Source organism: Ischnura elegans, chromosome 12 (assembly GCF_921293095.1).
Source record: "Ischnura elegans chromosome 12, ioIscEleg1.1, whole genome shotgun sequence".
Lineage (NCBI taxonomy): Eukaryota > Metazoa > Arthropoda > Insecta > Odonata > Coenagrionidae > Ischnura > Ischnura elegans.
Window position 1 is genome coordinate 47,164,793 of NC_060257.1, and position 19,008 is coordinate 47,183,800.

Here is a 19,008-nt window from a genome sequence, read left to right on the forward strand (position 1 = left end):
CTATATAATGGCATGGTGGTGATGCTATCACCTCTGGTCGTCAGTCATCACTCAACACTGGTCACTGATCTCCCATCAGTGGTCAGTCACAATGTAGCCATCAGCAGGATCGGAAGCTTGGGCTATATGGCCTGTTTTACCAAAGCACCTCATTGTCCACCTCTGCCATCACCAGCGGCTCCTCTCCAGAGACATTGGAAATATCCTAAATTTTTGTTATTCTAGATGCATTTTTCTATTCTGGACATTAGCCTTACGAGAAAAACAGGTAAAAATGTACCCTCACAGGCTACGATTTTCGAAGTTAGGCATACTCAATGAATTTCCCTCCCCATCTCTTATCTTAAATCACTTCCATTGGAAATAAATCTCACTGAAATACCCCTTTTCATTTCCATCAAACAGAAAAGAGGGATAGGAGTAGGACTGCAATACACCCTATGAAATGAAAAATGAAATAACATGGAAGCAACCGCACGAGATAAAAATCCAAAGATGAAAAAATTAAAGGTAAGTAATCCCACAGGGCTTACAAACCATAAAAATTTACGATAAAGGAAGATGATTTGGATGATGATAAAGGAAGAAGCCCCTTTAAGATACACTTAAGCTTTAGCTCCACACTATTTAAAATCATATCAACTTAGCAAGCATATTCTTTAATATCACATACAATGACCTCACAAAGCACAAACCTGAACTATTCCACAAAATCCTAAATCACACTATAGTTAGATTCACACCATGAGGATAAGCATTTAGTAATAATAAGAAATAAAATCTTAACAGGTTTAAAACCACTTTTCCTCGAGTGAGCTTGCTTATGTACTTCACAGGACAAGCACACAACAACAAACCTACAGTCTTAGTGGTGTTACCTTACAACTTACAGTGTTTCTACGCAAGAAGGAAATGAAGCAAATAAGAAGTTTCTCAAAAAAAAGTTTCTCTTCAGTAAGTATTTAATATAAAATTTCTATAAACTTATCTAAATTAAGTTCTCTCTTAACATACGTCCAAGAGTTTACAATGCAAAACATTATAACTTCTTCTGGAATAAATTGTTTGACATAACTGCATGGAAAAACCATTTCGACCACCAAATTTCACTGATAGATGGGTGAACTTCAATTAGTACATATGGCATGGTCCCCTCCCTTCTTTCTCTGCTGAAATTAACACGTAGTTTAAAGTTTCAAACATTTTGGAGGAAACCTAATAATATGCGTAATTCCAGCTTTGCTTTCTTCACTTTCACCGAGTCAACACAAACTGTTTACATCGTATTAAGAAATCATAAATAAAACATTTCAGTTTTTAAAGGAGTGTCAATTTAATGAAGATTTAAATCCAAATGCGGTTGATAAATATATATATGTATATTATTGAAAAATAAGTCCGTTTATGAAGTTACGATCCCCTGAAATAGAGAAATTGTGCAAATAGAGACATTGTATCCAAAAAGATGCTGTAATGGCATGGATAACTAAACGGATGAAACACCTCTTTACTTACACAATAATATTATTGATGGGGATATGAATAAGCTTGACGAAGAAACCGATGAATCCCATTATGCAAAATCCTATAGCAGTGGCCACCGCAATTTTCTGGAATTCTGAGGACACGAACGGTTGAAACAAAACTCAGTGAGTACATTAAAACGGTTACGACGCAAAGAATATACAGTATGAGCTAGGAAATTTTGGGCAACAGCTTTACCTTTTCTGTCAGGCTTCGTGCACCTCTTCACAAGCCTTATTGAATCCTTTGCAAACTGCCTGCCTGGCTCAACAAACGTCGTGACTTGATCCATTTCTTGATGCGAAAAACTGAAAATTTCACCAGAAAACCTATGAATGGAATGTTTCGGAAAGAAGACTGCAGCTGCTAATTTAAAAGCCTCTTAGGAATGGGTTTCTGGCCAAAATAAGCACCAAAGACACATTCCTTCTTACCAGCGAAACTTCGACGCAACACAGATGTCTTCGCAGACAGATTATCAAGAGGGAAGCGGACACTGATGAAGTCGACAAGGCAAAGCTAACAAACATCCACGTCACGCCAACACTGCCTCCAACGTCAGCAACACCCGCAACACCGTTGGAAACATCAGAAAGGCGAAATTCGCCTACCGAATCGAACCGCTAAACTTAAATAGTGTCGCGCTCCGCTTCCTCCGGCGCTAAGATATTTCTATTTTCTCGTGTATTAATTACGTGTACATCTTGAAATTTTTACCATACTTTTCATTTAAATAAATTTATTTAAAAATTACAAAGACGAAGATAAGGAAATTATAAAACGCTATGATAAAGTATGAAAATATCACCATTCTTAATCAAAATAATTTTTTTAAATGAATTCAATAACATAGGTGAATGTGAAAAATGGAAACTTCCACAAGAAAAATAATTTGAAAGACGCATTTCATTACTTGAGAGAGCGAAAGTTGAGTGAGGTCTACTAAATGAAATCAGAATATCTCAAGACGACTCGTAAGTTGTAATGCGTCGGGAAAAACTACCGGTTAAACTTGAGTTTAGTTACTGCTCTCTCTGTCGTTTGACTCTGCTCTAAGATGCCTCAGCATCTGTGAATACAAGTCAACTCCAATTAGTTATCCTTCCGACTTCTCTCTCATGAGCATCTCGTATCCCAACATCCTCCTCGTCGGACCGCAGGATTCGACAGGTTACATCAGTAACCCAGGAAAATCATGCCAAAAGTAAGGGGTCGCCTTATACTCCAGGTCTGGTCTTAAGTGCCTGTTTTTAAACTTTCCTGTTGGCCTATAGAACCTAAGGCCGCCGAATACGGTTGGGGGGGGGTCAAAAAATCTCCCGCACCTGCGCCGTAAGCAAGTCCACATAGAAACAGAAAGGGCAGCGCTGCTTAAGAAATACATAATAATAGTTTCATAGTGGCAGGGTAGGCGTAACACGAAAATTTATCTTTTAATTGGAAAAATTGCATATCGCCGTTTAAGTCGACTTAATCGTCAGGCATTATTGGACATATTAAATAGCTATTTCTATATATTTCTATGAATTTACGATTACGATTAATATATATTTCTATGAATTTACGATTGTTTCTAAGTTTTCACAATGTATATGCCTCTAATATATATTCAAGTTTTCAACGCGCGTGTTGTGATTTAAATTCAATTTACACGGTGAAAACCCCAAAAATATGGAGAAACGTTGGAGCTACGTACTATTTGTGAGCTCGCGGTTAAGCAAACTAATTTTAACATTTTCCGTGGTCGAAAAATCTTCATTTTTCAAATAAATCTTTAGTACACTCTTGATTTTTCAATACCTTGTTTTCTTTAATGAAGCAAAGTAATTCAACACATTTTTTTTTATATTTCGGGGGGGGGTCCGGATCCCCCTCCTCGCTACGCCACTGCTGCACTGGTCTTAGAATCTTAATCCAGGAAATGACTGTTCACAAAAACTTGCTAATTATTATAATCCGTATTGCAGATCTTCCGCTCTGTGCGAAAAATATTCTAGACACGAAAGGAAGTAGAGCATGTGACAGACCCCTGATGATCCTGACCAACTCTTTTTCAGAGTCTGGCGAGGTAATTTGGTGGCAGATTTGTGAAAATTTACATCACTGACGTAATTTTTTAAGACAAATTATTTATTCAATTTCAGCAATCATTATCGGGTTATTTTTTTATGATTTCAAATCAAAGAGGTAGGAAATTCGCTGATTATAATTTTCATTCGAGGTAAATTGGAAAAGAGACTTCCATAACGCCATGAGCGGAGAACTGGAAGAGGAAAGGGAGATAAAATATGCTTCTCACTTATTCCAAAAAGAGGAAAAGATGGAGGGACTAAATTAGATTAGTAGGGAGGATTGTTATGGGCACGCCCATCATTTTTATTGCTACGTTTTATTATGCTCTCTTTCTTGTTTCTTTGTGCGTTTTTCCTTCCGGAAAAAATCTTGCAACTCAAACATCGACCACTTCCTTTCTAGTTAGAGCGCTGAAAATTTACAATGCAAAATATATTATTTTCATAGAAAAAATACGTTTCATTAAAGAGAATACATAGCGGCTTACAACCCCTAAATTATTGAAAATTTGAAATGTGTTTGATGAGAAGATTACTGTAATTTTAGACGAACATTTCATAAATCAAAAACGAAAAACGTGGAGCGCACCGTATGTATCTCACTTATTCCATCCATCCCAAACTTTTTCAGCAATTCGAGATGAAAAATCAATGGCCTTAAACCAACTGCAGATAAATTGATGACGTAATGAACTCATGCCAAGCGGGTCATCGCTTTTCAAATGCTTCTCGGCCTTGCGCATGGGCTTCGTGTGGTTCACAGTGATTAAAAATATTGCGAACGATTACTATCATTAATGAAAGTATTTACCTGGACTAGTAAATAAATCCTAACTCTAATGACGTCACCCAGGACCGAAACTAGCATTTTTATCAGTTGGGGCAAAAATCAGTTGCCGCCCCTGCACCACTAAAATATTGTTCATCCGTAAGCTATTTTTTTGATATGCGATAATTGAAATGACACACCGTTTGCTATCAAGAAATTTATTATTATTATTATTATTATTATTATTATTATTGTTTAATAATCAATAAATTAATAATTATTGTAATTTAATTAGAAAAAATAACTAACTTTTTAATAAACTTTTCAAATTTTGCCGTCCCTTGAAATCTGCCGCCCGGGGCACGTGCCCCCTTCGCCTCGCCCTAGTTCCACGCCTGGCGTCACCGACTCATCAAAAGAATACATTTAATATTTTAACTTGCGAAATAATGGCTGAATAGGGAAAGTTTTTCCTACATCTTTAATTATCTTTCCCTTATATCAAACAAATTCCTTTGACGAATTGCAATTTCGAGTCTGAAAGAACGACCTCATTATTTCTTGGAAAGAATTAATTCGGACTGGTGGATGAACAGCGACTCGGAGAGGAAGTTCAAATAGTGATAAGTGAACTAAGGTATAGCGACAATACTATCGTTTTGCTACCAAATAGAACCAATACCAGGATACAGAAAAAACTCAAGAGAGGGGGGGCGTAAAACATTTCTTGAGCTACCTACCTTAACTTTTATCGTAATAAAACAACAATCAAGATACATGCAAAGTTTAAAAAAGTTTTATTTAACTGGTTATACACTTATTCAAGGCAATGCCATCTTATGATGCAAAAATGTTACGATTGTGGTTATACAATGTTCGGCAATGCGGGCGGCACCGCAGCGGGGTGGGGGGAGCGCGCCCCATATGAATCCGCCACTACATACACCTTACATTGACGTGTGGCTACCTCATAGACCGTGCATTTAAAAAGAGTTTTCAAACGTTTAAGAACAGGTGGTCGGTGAAGCTGAAATGAACCTTGCCATTGCAGAGTGGTAAAAATTAGCGGAGTTCAAAACCAGTGATTAACCGTTCTCGCTTAAGTCACTCTTCACACGCACCTTTTTCCTTTCTACCTCTGATCCTCTTCAATGACGTAGTAGCCGCTCTTAGTCAATCATTGTTTCACATATGAAGCAAACTTGAAAGTAAATTCACTCCGTTCTTTTTGGGGAACTAGGGTTCTGCGCCGCTACTCCCATTGTACACTCAGCGAAAAGGTCTGCTTATTCAAAGCTACTCACAGCACCGTCGAGATTTGTCACCCGGCATTGCACCCATCTTTATTTGGCTTAAACCCCGTTTCCTTATTTTCAAGGTCTGTGAACTACCCGTCCCTAGACCAGCGCCACTCAAGGTCCCTTACGGACCTTGGCGCCACCGGCCCAACGGTGCTGTTCCCTTAGGAGTGCGCTCGGGAGCAAACTGCCCCCTCCCTGTTGCCTGGCTACGCTACTGATGCAAACTTAGAAATAATTTTTTACAGAACTCAGGACACAAGTATCTATAACTTTACTTTTCCCCGGGCTGTCTCGGTCAGAGTTCCGCGCTTCGGCGGTCCGCGCCGATGCGTAGAGTTCGTGGACGACGATGCGGTGTCGGCCATTGTTGATTTAATGGATGCCTAGCAACCGAGAGAATAGTGAGAATTTTTCGGGATTGGTGAGGAACGTCGGGAACAAATCAGTAAAGGAAGCAAGGGATGGTGCATCATTCAATTGGATCAATCTTAGGTTGCAGAAATAGTGACAATAAACGTTATACCGTCATCCAAACTTTTCATGTTTTGAAAACAATTCGTTAACAAAGTAATCTAATTCAGAGTTCAAAATTTTCAATAACACCGACTCCTTCGCGACTTTTCAAAATGGAAAGATTACAATCAAAAGAAATTGGAAGTGCTAAAGCTAGCATAATCGAAAGCATTGGATCGAAAGCATCTTTAATTTTTTCGGAGCCCATTTCTGAAGATCTCATCGATGGTAAGGAACAAGTTTTATCCCTGATATAAAATTTTAACTCTTGTATAAATCATCATAAGTGACTTAGACCCAATTCTTGGTAAGTACTTTGATTTCACATTCTTTAACAGAGATGAGCGACGAAGCCTTAAAAGCCTTGATAGACCGTCTACAAATGTCAACGAAGCTTATGAAAATCGAAAATTGTTTGTTTGAGGTGTTTTCATCGCATGCTGACCCATCGATCCTATCTTATGTAAACCAAGCATCAACCCACCATACTGGTATGTTCACGTTACTTTCTTAATGGCACATAAATGAGGGTACCAAATCCCACCCACCCAATAATGTGATTGCTCAGTGAGTAGAGCATTGGGCTACTTACCTAAGCAGTGGCGCAGCGAGGGGGGGGTTTTGGGGGATAACCCCCCCCCCCCCCCCCCCCAGAGCTCAGAGAAATTTTTAAGAATAATCCATTTTACTTAATTGGATTGATATTACTAATAGAATAGTGTAAGGATTAATAAAATATCCCTCAGAGAGCCGTAAAACTCACCATTTTCAACCATTTATCTTAAAATTCAGCAATTTTGTTAATCTCGCACCTACCGCTTATCCTGGTGGGTATTCCATACCCCAAAACACCCCGGTATTAGTTGCACCTAACCCCCCCCCCCCCCAAGCCTTTATTCCTAGCTTCGCCCCTGTACCTAAGGGTCCATATTCTGGTTGAAGCCTTTCCACACCCCAAAAATCCTCAAATTGCGAGGGGGACCAGGGGAAGGAATTGGCCCCTTTCCCTCTGTGGCAATTTACATACTTGCAACTAAGCCTGGGGTGGGCTCTACGCTTGCCTTTCTGGACCAATCTTCAGATTAAAAGACAAGCATGAATAATTAGCATTAGCTGAATGACGATACCCAGACATGGATGTCTTCTTAATTTGGGAATTATTTTGTGAAAACTTGGGATATTACAGTCTCGTGCCAATTGAGGCTACTAAGACTGAGTAGGCAAATATAAAATAATTATAGTTGGTATTTTAAGAAGTAGCATCAGTAAAAATCCAACTCATTATAATGAATATCTTAAGATACTATATCATTAGTCGCAGAATTCATAATGAATTAGTACTCTATAAATTAGTCCAACGAAGATGAAAATAAATGATTTTGCTTACCTTCCAGCACATCCCCATGGATCAACAGCTACTCACTCATTTACAAGCGTAGTTGGTCGTCGAACTAGCATTGATTCAGTAACATCTGTTAGGACAAGTGTATCAAAACAATGGCACACCAGCTCAAATACCGCCCGTAACAATGCAGATCGCATGCAAAAGTAAGTGTATTGGATAAATATTTCCATGTCTTAAATATGTAAAAGATATATGTATCTATAGCCCATGATTAAAGCATTTTGTTAATTCCACCCACATATGACCAATTTTTGTGCAGGAATAATACTTTAAATTTCAAATTCATGGACTGTAAAGATCTTCGGCATTTTTATATGTAAGAATGGAGACATGCCCATCTAAAAAATAGTAAAAACATAAATTGATTCATCACTATAGAAACTAATTGTCTTTCACTGCATCAAGCTAGCTTTTTTCATACAAAAGCAAATTATCTTCAGGGAATTCATCTCAATGTAATGCTCAATGAGACTCTAAGATTCATATGAAACCAAATCACATTGAATGAACCTAACTAGTTTCATCCTCAATAACTTTAACCCTTTCGCGCCGGACGTTCGTTGAAGGAAATTCTTCCTCAATACGAGTCCTAGCACGAGTCCGCGGTCAACTAGCTAAAATATTAACGCCGAATATATGCAAATACTTGTTGTTCGTATCGATTTTTTTAATTCAAAATGAATTTCGTGTTTTTTTTCTGAGCGCGCAGAAATTTTAAACGAAGTTCTAACGTTTATATAGACGGATTTAGTATATTTACTTGTTGTTCTATAACTCTGTTGATATTAACGTTAGAATTTCGTTTGAAATTTCAATGTGGTCAGCAAAAAAAGATGAATTCATTTCTAGCATAGGATTTCAAAAGTAAGCAACAAATATTTTTTTGAAAACACACTGCAAATAACAGTAGTTGACCGCGTGGAGAGGATAGGAAAGGGTCGACCTGAGCGGCCGAAGAAGGGGCTGGGCTCGGGCTAAGGCGGATCGTGAGGGGCGACCACGTCCGTGGGTCTATTGTGTCCGACACGGTCACTTTTTTCGACCTGTGCCGCACAGGCGCGGCATTCGTTGGCTAGGGTAAGAACATTCAGGACGCACTGGTGTGGCATTCGTAGCTGAGGAACAAAAATCCTCGCCGCACAGGTGCGGGATTCGGCGCGAAAGGGTTAAATGTCAGCCATCATTTTTGCTATGTAACCAAATCATTGATTTTGTCATGGTGAATGTAACAATAAAGCAGATGTGTTGTGCAGTGCCTTCCATCATGCCCTGAAAACTTCAGTTATGAGGTTTCTATGAAAGAGAAATTGTTTAAATGAAAATTAATTTTTGGGTGAAGCATTTAGTAACTTTCATTTTCGTTAATACATATTTATGGCCTAGATGACCTTTTCCATGAACAAGAAAAAGCTGGCACCTAACTATGCCTCAAAACTTTAAATTTGCCTAGATAACCTAGCAATGCTATCAAGCTTTGAGGAATATAGAAAACAAACTCATTCTAATGTGTAGTTTATGCAACTCGCAGTCCACGTAATAATTTAAGTTAGTATAACTTTCAGGATAAAAACAAAATTGGTTTTCTACCAAATTTTATTGAATCTTCCTAATACTAAGCAAGCAAAATCATCATAGCTGTAGATGTTCCTTTAAGCTACCCACACGAATTTCACTTATTTGCTTCCGAAAATACATAACTTTTCCAAGCGTTCATTCCACATAATCCAAATGAAAATTGGCATTCCTTCTCCCACAGCATTAACATTTGACATCTTTTTTGTTTTCTTCTTCATCCGAAGTCACATTTGATTGAAATGAATAATAAAGAAGCATTAAGTGGGAATTGTAGATAAGCGAAAATTGTTCTTCAGTTTTCTGATTAATACTATGTCAGCCTTACTTTTACAGCCATTGCTGATGATAAATACGATGTCATAATGATGATAAATCCCATAATGGCCACAAAATCTTAACTAACGAAGTGTCTATTGCAGTGGCTACAAAAAGGTACAGAAACAGATCACATTAACAATGAAATACTTTAAACTCTCAATAATGAAATAGGTACAAATTTTATTGGTCATTTTGTTGATTAAATCACCTTTGATATTAAAGGTATGACCTATATATATATCTCGTAAACCCATAGATTAAGTGTTCAGCAGAAAATGGATATTGTTGCAAGAGAAACTGAAAATTTGACCTCAACTCTAGAGGAGCACGAGCAAAAATGGAAGCAGTCACGAGGTGGTATAATTGCTGCCAAAGAGGAAGCAACATTCATGCTTAATTTGGCAAAAGAAGCATTGGGAAAGCTAGAAAATGGATTTGAAAATGACTGGCTGGATCCCATAACTGGAAGAGTACCAGCAGAAAGATTTATAAGGTATGCAAGTACAACAGCACACTGGCCATAAAAGATCCATGGCCCATTTTCCTTCTTCTCCTTCAAGATGAAGTCTTCTACTTCCTAATCAGTAGAGCCGCAACCAACCCTAATTCCTATTCTGGTCCTCAACGTTCTTTTAGCGCCACCAGGCTGATTTATTGACCTATGGGTAGAGATCCATTAAATTCTAGACTTAAAAAATGTGGAATAACACACACAGGCGAATAAAGCAAAATTGAAACTAGGTAATAACATGCACGCCATGCATTGTAAAACTGCCATAAAACAGAAAAATTCAACATTCCAAAAAACTGCTCCAGCAAAAGTTTAAGTCTTAATTGCTTGTTTTATTTTACTTCAACAATGCTACTGGTTCAGAACAGAAGAGTTTAAAGAAGTAGGTAGGGGAATATAATGGTCATGGTAGATTTTCAAGAGATAATTATATTATGAGAGAGATAATCAGTCCTCCATTGTATAAAATGTAAAAATATTCATTTTTTTCATCTCCCCTTGTTCCAATTTACAGCTGTTTGCTTCAACTATCCTTAGATAAGAGAACCACTATTATTTACTACTAGGGATGGATGCATCCAGGTTTTTTTCAGATCTGGATCCATGATTTCAGGTATTGGATCAATGGATAATCTCGCATACAAGGGCGTTTTTAATTATGTGCTAAAAACGTAGCTATTATATTAATGAGATGTGTTTTGGGTTCATTAAACATAGCAAAATTATTTTGATTTCATGTGAGGAGAGAAATCATAAATATCATTTAATAATGTATGTACACTGACGCTGACTGGAATAGCTTATTACAGGTATAGGAAGGAACAGGAATAGGTGCAAAGTAAAGAAAATAGAAATTCTCGTTGATTAACCATTAGAAAACCCTTGGTTCCCTCGGTATAGTTAATTTGGCAATTTTACTGGTGATTACTTCAAGGCAAGAAAATAAAATACAAATTTACAATCTATCAATAATACTTATCATGTTCTTATTCTTCCTCCTCTCAGTTTTCATATGATGTAAACTTACAACATAAGAAAGTGGTAGATGAAGCAATGCATAGCTATTTTTTAAATATTTATATGCATTTACTAAGGCTGATGATTTCAAGTCATGTGGCTCTCCATCCCTTACACAAATGGGCATACCCAGGATCAAAACTAGAGGGGGCAAGCCATGGTCGTTCAAGTTGTAACAAGAAAAGGTTATGAAACCAATATTTCAAGAAAATTATAAAAGTGCTTAGTTAGTTTTCAATATTATTTTCCTGGAAAAAAAACTTTCTATTTTAATTACATGTTTTACAAAAATATCACTTTTCATGGGTTTAAAGAAAATTTGTTAAAAAATATCGTTTTGAACTAAATTTACTTTTGCTTCTATGGGGGGCAGCTGCCAGCTGGCCCCCTAATATAGTAAAATCTGAGAAAACTTGGATCTGAATTTTATGGAAAACTTTACTCAAAAGGTCATCTTCTGGTTCTGTCAATTAGTAACAGTAATAAAATAAAAATGAGGCATGTAAAAATGTGAAATGTGTAGGGCTTACAATTCCACTTATTGTTAGCAATAGTGATAACTTGTGCAACGAGGTACTTGGATACTGAGGATATTCTTCCATTTGAGAGATATCATATCCAATGACAATGCAATTTTCCCTTTGCAATGGATACCATAGTATTTAAAAGGGAGTGTATACATGTATGCACATATAAGTAAGAAGTATGCATGGAAAATAAGTATATTCAACTTAATAGAACTTGGTGGGAAAATATTCCCAAAATTTTTAAAAGCTTTTAAAGGAATTTTAGTAAATGAATGAGATTGCTTTCACATGTCTCAACTTAAAGGGAATGCACAAAAATGCAATGGTCTGATCTATCGAGCATACGTGTAGCATTTTCACTGTTGTTTATCATCATTACAAAATGCAGTGGAAGGTAATTTTACAGAGTATGGCATATAGCGAGAATCACGTTATAAAGAGAGATGAGCGTTGTAATGCCAAAAGGCCGACGATTAAAACATAAAAAATATTAATATAGCTCCGCCAAGTCCCTGCCACTGTATACGCTCAGTATTAAGAGGATTATCTCTTCAGAGCAATGTGTAACTAATTAAATTGAAAGTAAATGCCGGGCAACCATTTTACCAGAGACAGTGGAAAAAAGAAATAAAGAACTCGGAAAACATTATTAAATATTTTCCAGGGTTCAAAACAGCAAAAAGAAAACCTATACCAATTATTTGATTGGCTTGAGCTATCACAACAATGTTTTCTTACAATTTCTTCATTGTCAAATTTTTTAGGTTCATTAAAGAGCAGATCCACATAGCAGAAGGGACTTTGGACCAATGTCGTTTGAAGACTTCAACATTGAAGATACAATACAAGCATGCTAAAGAGCAACTCCATGATAAGGAGGAGCTTGGGGAAACACTTTTTCCCATTGATTTCGACCTCCTAGTAATTGATATTTCTCAAATGAGTGAAAATCTTCAAAAGAAAAACCAATACCTTCTGGATTTGAAAAAAATCTTAGGTATGAATTATATGCAAAATCCAATTCCATTCATGAATCCCAACTCTACATGGAAAATATTTCAAAATTTTTTGATAGATTTAAATGACAGCCTAAGGTTGGATCCACCCCTACAGAACTTGAATCATGTATTTCTAACCTAATATGTATGATTGTCAGACATTGACCCCATATCTACATGGTTAATGACACCAATTATGAACAACCTGTCATTTATTTATGATCAGAGGCATCAGGATACTAGCCAATCAGTCAAATTTAGAGAGAAAAAAGTTATGGGAGTATATTTTGGGATATTATAAATATAGCCCAAATTTTTATGAAGCCTATTTAGAGGAAAATATTTTATCACAAAAACCACCTCAACTTAACAATGATAGTACAATTACTATGGCTATTTGAGTACACATTTTTAAGTTTTATACAGATGATAAGCCTCTTTTGAAACAGGCAGGGTTGGCCCATCAATGGCTGAAAAGAAAAAAAATCTTTGGAAGCAGAACCAGGAACTGAAAACATTAAAACAGCGTATAGCAGCTAGTGAGGCAACTCAAGCTCAAATTGAAAAAGATTACGGAGCACTTCAACCACAAATAAGTGCAGCAAAAGCGAAAATAAACTCATTAAAAAATCTTATCTCCGGATTCAAGGTAAGCATAGTATATTAGTATGGTTTCCTATTATTTTTTAATTGCCTGAACTGAAAAATTATTACTCCTGGAGTACGCATTTCAAGCTTTTATATTTTTAAATGACGATATCTATTGTTTGCAATTAAATGAAAAGAGAAAATTTTCAAGCGTGCAAAAATGCGATGGCCAAGTATGAATGCTGGGAAAGGCCATGTGACGTCATTCTGGTTCTGGCTGCCACCGTGTGAGGCCACATTGGTATGAGGCTAAGAGCGCCGATACGATGCAGGCTGCTAGCATGTTGCAGAGTACCCTGCTAGCAGGTAGCACTTGGTTTAAATAAGGATTATTAATACCTTTCCGACCATGAGCAATTTTAATCGGTGATTATTAAGAAATGCTTCTCTGAGCTCTGTGCCACATGCATGCGTTGGTAATCCCAGACGATGTAAAACTACTGACTACTCGTATAGCATCTAAGTCCCTGTGACGTCACGTGGAGTGTCATCGCATGGGCGCCAATCTGGCCTTTTTCAAATGAGGTTAAAATTGACCATTAATATTCGTCTAAACTGGGATTTTTTAAAACCAAATAATTTGCTTATTATGAATACACTAATTTTGAGTAACGAATCACAATCAATGCCTTTTGTTTTCTTTGATGAAGGAAACTACCCTAATAAAATCCTTTTGTAGTGAAGTGTATTTGAACATTTTCAATCCATTTTTTCAACTTTTCATTTGTTTTACTTCCATCAGTTGTGGTTTCTGGGGAGAAATATTTAACATTCCATTAATAAGAATGTTAACAATAAGACTGCATTGATAATGTCATGACTAGAGTGCTAAAAAAATGTATTTCGACTTATTGTGCAAGAGGGACTTTATAGGGGGTTTTAACAGCAAATCATCACCAATTTTAGTAAGTGGAGCACAATTATATCATGTACTTTTATAAGAAACTGTATGAGATGGACTCTTCTGGGACTACAGTGAAACCTCTATTTTACACTTTTGAATGGACCACTTACATAAAGTGCAAAATTGAGGAAATTGTAAAATAGAGTATCATTTATTAAAGGTGGTATTGTTTGGGACCTGATAAAAAGTGTGCAAAATCAGGGAAAACGTAAAATGGGGGAATGTAAAATCGAGGTTTCCATACCTCCACTGCAAAAACGCTCTACAATCACCCACCGAATCAAATGTGCTTATCTAGTAGCCCTTGTAGTACTAGATGAGCGGATTTGATTCGGAGGGCGATTGTTGAGCGTCCATGCTGTGGAGGTATTGATTTTCTCAACCATATGGGGTAACACAACATTTTGCTGTTGAAATCACTTATTATCAAAAGTATTTTTGCAAAACCAAGTGTCTTTCAACATGTTTATTTTCAGGTGACCACAGATTGAAATTTTGAAATAACCTAATATTTCCCTTACACTTTCCCTGAACTTTGACAAAATTCCCATAAGTTTTTCTTACACCTAGAGATAGTGCCCGATCTAGGTTTGGACCAAGGGGTATGGGGTAGTATGGGGAATTCCTACCAGCCATAGGGGGATTAGGGAATTTTGGAAATTTGGCATTTTCAAGGCTCAAAAACGGTTTAAAACTAATTGTTGTAATTCAATTCATAATAGTAGGTAAATAAACCAGAAAATGTAACTAAATATTTTTGTGTGAAGTGGTAACCCCCCAAAAAAATTTTATTTTATCTAGTGTATGCTTCAACCCAATTGTTGAAATATATTTTTACTGCACTCCAGTCATGACATTATTGATGCAGTCTTGTTGCTAGCATTCTTATTAATAGAATGGTTAATATTTTACCCCAGAAACCACAGTTGCCTTTAGCTCCCCCTCCTCCCCTCATAGATCCGCCACTGCCATGCAGATATCATGTTTACCCAAGAATACATTTTATCCAGATCGAAAAACTCAACATTCAAAATAACTGCAGTTAGGCCCTTCAGGTGCCTCAGGCACGGCTATCCAATGTCACATGAAAAATGGAACTTACATTATAATTTTTTTCTCATCAATTCAGACATTTTGAGACCATGAATTCTTGATTGGATCATTTTTGAAAAATAAGTGCTGGCCTACTGATTCATCCACCCCTTTCCACTATGTATTGTCTCACAGCCACTATGAGACACAGAGGAAGTAAGATGTAGAGAACGTTCCACTATGGGATCTTTCCAAAAATTGGGACCTTTCCTCCTCAATTTTAAACACTGAAGAAGTATTTCGAGTCCCCTTTTGGGTCCCATCACTGAAAGTAGGGCCCACAATGGCACTGCATTTTACTCTTCTTCCATGCAAAAATCCTACCATGCACACACATTCTTAACACAAACTAATATCTACCCTACTCAGGTCCCATACTCGCAACTCAACGAGGACAAACATCATCATGTCAAAAGAATTACCTAGGTATGCTATAGCTAAATCATGACATTGAGATATTACTTTAAAATTAGGGATGGACGGATCCAGGATTTTTTTCGGATCTGGATTCGGATAGGATCCTTGATTTTCGGAGCCAGATCTTTCGGATCGGATATTTACGGATCCAAATGCATTTTTAAATTCCTGCTATTAAACGAAGTAATTATTCAAGTTTATTCTGGGTACATACAATCATAGGAGTGATTTTTATATTTTCATGCATATTTTAATATTTTCATAAATTAAAAATCATTTTTATAGGCTTTCAAGTTGTTTTTTAAAAACATCTCTACATGCTCAGGACCTAAACAGTTACGCTTGGGTTTGGAAATGAAAATAGGAAAAATCTGCGGATAAACCATTGACCAGTGGCGTAGCGAGAGGGGGAAGTCTAGGGGGTCCAGACCCCCAGAAATATAAAAAAAATTACTTTCCTTCATGAAAGGAAACAAAATATTGAAAAATCATGAATTTATGATAGATTTCTTTGAATAATGAAGTTTTTTTTCAATTATGATGGGTGTTAAAATTAGTTTGAAACCCTTTACTTTGTACCCTGTTGCTTAAAAATTTCCACCCCTTGTTTTGGGGCCCCCCCCTAATGAAATTCCTGGCTACCCCACTGCCATTGACTGAATTAAAATTTTCCTGTTTCCCCCGAATTTTGTCACTTTCTCATTGCATACCGACTTGTGTATCATCCGAAAATGCTTCAAAATGCGGTGAGGTGGATTTTGCACTTCTTTGCGATACATAATTTCATGCTACAGTGCACGCACATGGCATACATTGGTTCTCCTTATCTCAATAAAAATGTTTCTACACAATGAAAGACATTTTTATCAGTATATTATTAAATGAAATTGTTACTGCGCAATCAGCAACACAACAGTATTTAAAACAGCATTAATATCACGAGCGACGAGGTGCTCGACCGCTCATCATGAGGAAGGGGTGGGCAGCAAAAGCGTGTAAAGGAGAGGTGGAGGGGAAGGAGTGCGCTCCCTCCGCATTTCAAGCAACGAGGCTACAAATGAGGGAGTCAAGGACGAACAAGTCAGATCTTCCTTCAGTGACGTCGTTGCCATCAAAGCAAAGCCGGGCGAGCTATGTGATATACATATGCAGTTGTCGTTTCCAATCCGTCTCGACTTGTTTGAGGGGTTAATGCTGCGCTTGTTTCTTTGAAAATTGTGCTATTTGGAAAATGTTGCACATTAGTACATATAGTCTAATTGTAAATAAAAAACTTAGTGGCAATCAATTAGAGCTGAAAAGTAAACAGAAATATTGTCAGGAATGCGTCGCGTTTGGTCTAATTCTTTCTTAAATCTCGTGTATGTCATCTAATTGTCGACACTATTGAGATATCTTTGGGCCCAGAAAGTCACTCACCTAGCATTTGTCAACTAGAAACGGAGAATTGAAGCAGGTGGGCCAAAAAAGGTCAGTTGGTGAGACTGGGTAGGGATGAAACACGCTTCAATTGTTCTCATGTAATTTGATATTTTCCTTTGAAGACATTGATTTACGGTCCGTGTGATTTCCGAAAAAAACAACATTGGCACGGGCTGATGGACGGGCCGAGGGTGATTTTCTAAAATCTGCTAACCTAGTTACTTGTGACGTAGTTACATATTATCCTACGAAGCTGAGATTCCCCCGATGATTGTTCAATCTCTTGGGAAGAGTCACATAATGTGCGAGTCGTATTTTGCCATTTTTTTATTTTCCACGGCTGAAATTCTGCTACATAACCTCTGCAAGAGCTTTCAAACAAAACGGTTCATGAGTAGGACAAGAATCGCATGCGACGGCGCATTCGAAGAGGGAATCGGAACTCTTTCCACCCTTATGGGGCATTGCATTCACTGAAGCTTACATTTAAAATTTCAGATCCAGAACCAATGTCTTCTGCAGCTTTGGATCCGACCACCAAAAATACTCAAACATTCTCACTGGCATACACTCTAATGTGGCAAATATTTTTCCATATCACGTATTTCTCATTTATTTTTTCTATTACATCTAATCTGCTACATTTTTGATTGCTTAAATAATAAATTTCATATATTTTACATCAATGGTTATTAAATAAATTTTATATTTTCAACGGAAAAAGAAATGTTTTGAGGATTTTCCCAGACAAGACATCAAAATCCCTGACATTTTGTATTTTCATTGACAGGTGACCTTATTTTCCTTGACATATGGCCACCCTATTTTTACATAAAAAATGAAGTTGATAATAAATTATACCTCTTCCAATCCTATATTAATTATGTATGCAATTAAAATACTAATAATAATTATGATAGTTAAATCACATTTTCCCTTCCCAAGACCCTAAGAATTTAGCTCCCCATTCCCTCTGGATTGGCCAGAAGTTTTTACTTTGATCAAGTGTCACTTGAAAACTATACATCATTTGCTATAGGCATCATCATTACCTTAATAATCACCTGGAGGTTCTGATAAATTTCACTTATACAGAAAATTAATCAACAATTACCTCAAAATAGTTCCAGGTTACTCATAAATTCTTATTTCAATTGCCTTGCAGGGACCAGGTGTAATGGATTACATAAAGATTAAAGCTGAATTGGATGAAACGAAGATGCAATTGAGTGTATGGACACACAGATGGAACATTTTGAAGTACTCAGTAAAAAAGTAACGCTACACCATGATAATCATGAGTAAATCCTGTAGGAGGAAAATTTATGTACAGAATTTCCAGTGTTAATAAATTGTTTTTTATTACATAAGTATAATTTTATCAAATACATACTTAGGTGTGGTATAAAGCAGTTGTGTTTAATAACAAATCATTTCGTCAAACCCTCCATGCTACTGAGGGCCCATCTCAGTTTTTCTGGAATCTTTGACAATTGGCAGAAGTTCAACTATGCCTTCATTAATGATACAATTTAAATACGTATTTAGAAGAAAATTTAATTCAGCCACAGAAGTTTGTATTTTCAATAAAAGTTTGAACTAGTGACAAGCAAGTTCAACATTTTTTTCAGTTCCAGTTCAGTTCATAGTTTCAGTTCTTGACTCTGGTTCCTAATTTTTTAATTTGGTCCATTATAAATGACAAAAGAAGAGCTAAAGAAAGGATAAGCTTATTTAATGAGGAGTGACCAATTTTTCTACACCCACCACATTGCAAAGGACAACATACAGCGAGAATCTGAAAAAAATCCTGAATCTCAAGTGAGATTCAAGCTCTTCATTTCTTTCTAGAATTTTGCCTTGGCCTTCCATGGAATAAGAGCAGTAAACACAGGAGAATGTTGAGAGGATATTGAAAATGGATGGCAAAAATGAGCACGAGATCGGAGAAATGACATTTAAAAACAGTTACTTACTCAAAAAAAAATTAATAGC

The 19,008-nt window shown here is 36.7% G+C and overlaps 2 protein-coding genes across 4 annotated transcripts; one reads left to right on the plus strand and one right to left on the minus strand.

The window, feature by feature from the left end:
- Nucleotides 1–944: 944 nt before the first annotated feature.
- LOC124169358 (protein transport protein Sec61 subunit gamma) lies at nt 945–2,091 on the minus strand. Of its 2 annotated transcripts, none has more exons than XM_046547944.1 (4): nt 1,959–2,091; nt 1,723–1,832; nt 1,516–1,618; nt 945–1,420 (listed from the first exon to the last, which is right to left on the minus strand). In XM_046547944.1, the coding sequence occupies exons 2-4, from the start codon at nt 1,814–1,816 to the stop codon at nt 1,411–1,413; spliced, it is 207 nt and encodes a 68-aa protein (XP_046403900.1). In that variant the 5' UTR covers nt 1,817–1,832; nt 1,959–2,091; the 3' UTR covers nt 945–1,410. The 2 variants fall into 2 exon arrangements, with proteins under 2 accessions (XP_046403900.1, XP_046403902.1); XM_046547946.1 differs by having other exon boundaries at nt 1,723–1,853; nt 1,959–2,074.
- A 3,437-nt stretch (nt 2,092–5,528) lies between these two features.
- LOC124168994 lies at nt 5,529–18,933 on the plus strand. 2 transcript variants are annotated; one of them, XM_046547439.1, is made up of 7 exons: nt 5,529–6,407; nt 6,518–6,670; nt 7,574–7,727; nt 9,734–9,970; nt 12,297–12,529; nt 12,980–13,179; nt 18,179–18,933. In XM_046547439.1, the coding sequence occupies exons 1-7, from the start codon at nt 6,293–6,295 to the stop codon at nt 18,290–18,292; spliced, it is 1,206 nt and encodes a 401-aa protein (XP_046403395.1). In that variant the 5' UTR covers nt 5,529–6,292; the 3' UTR covers nt 18,293–18,933. The 2 variants fall into 2 exon arrangements, with proteins under 2 accessions (XP_046403395.1, XP_046403396.1); XM_046547440.1 differs by having other exon boundaries at nt 6,326–6,407; nt 6,492–6,670.
- The last annotated feature ends 75 nt before the right edge of the window (nt 18,934–19,008 follow it).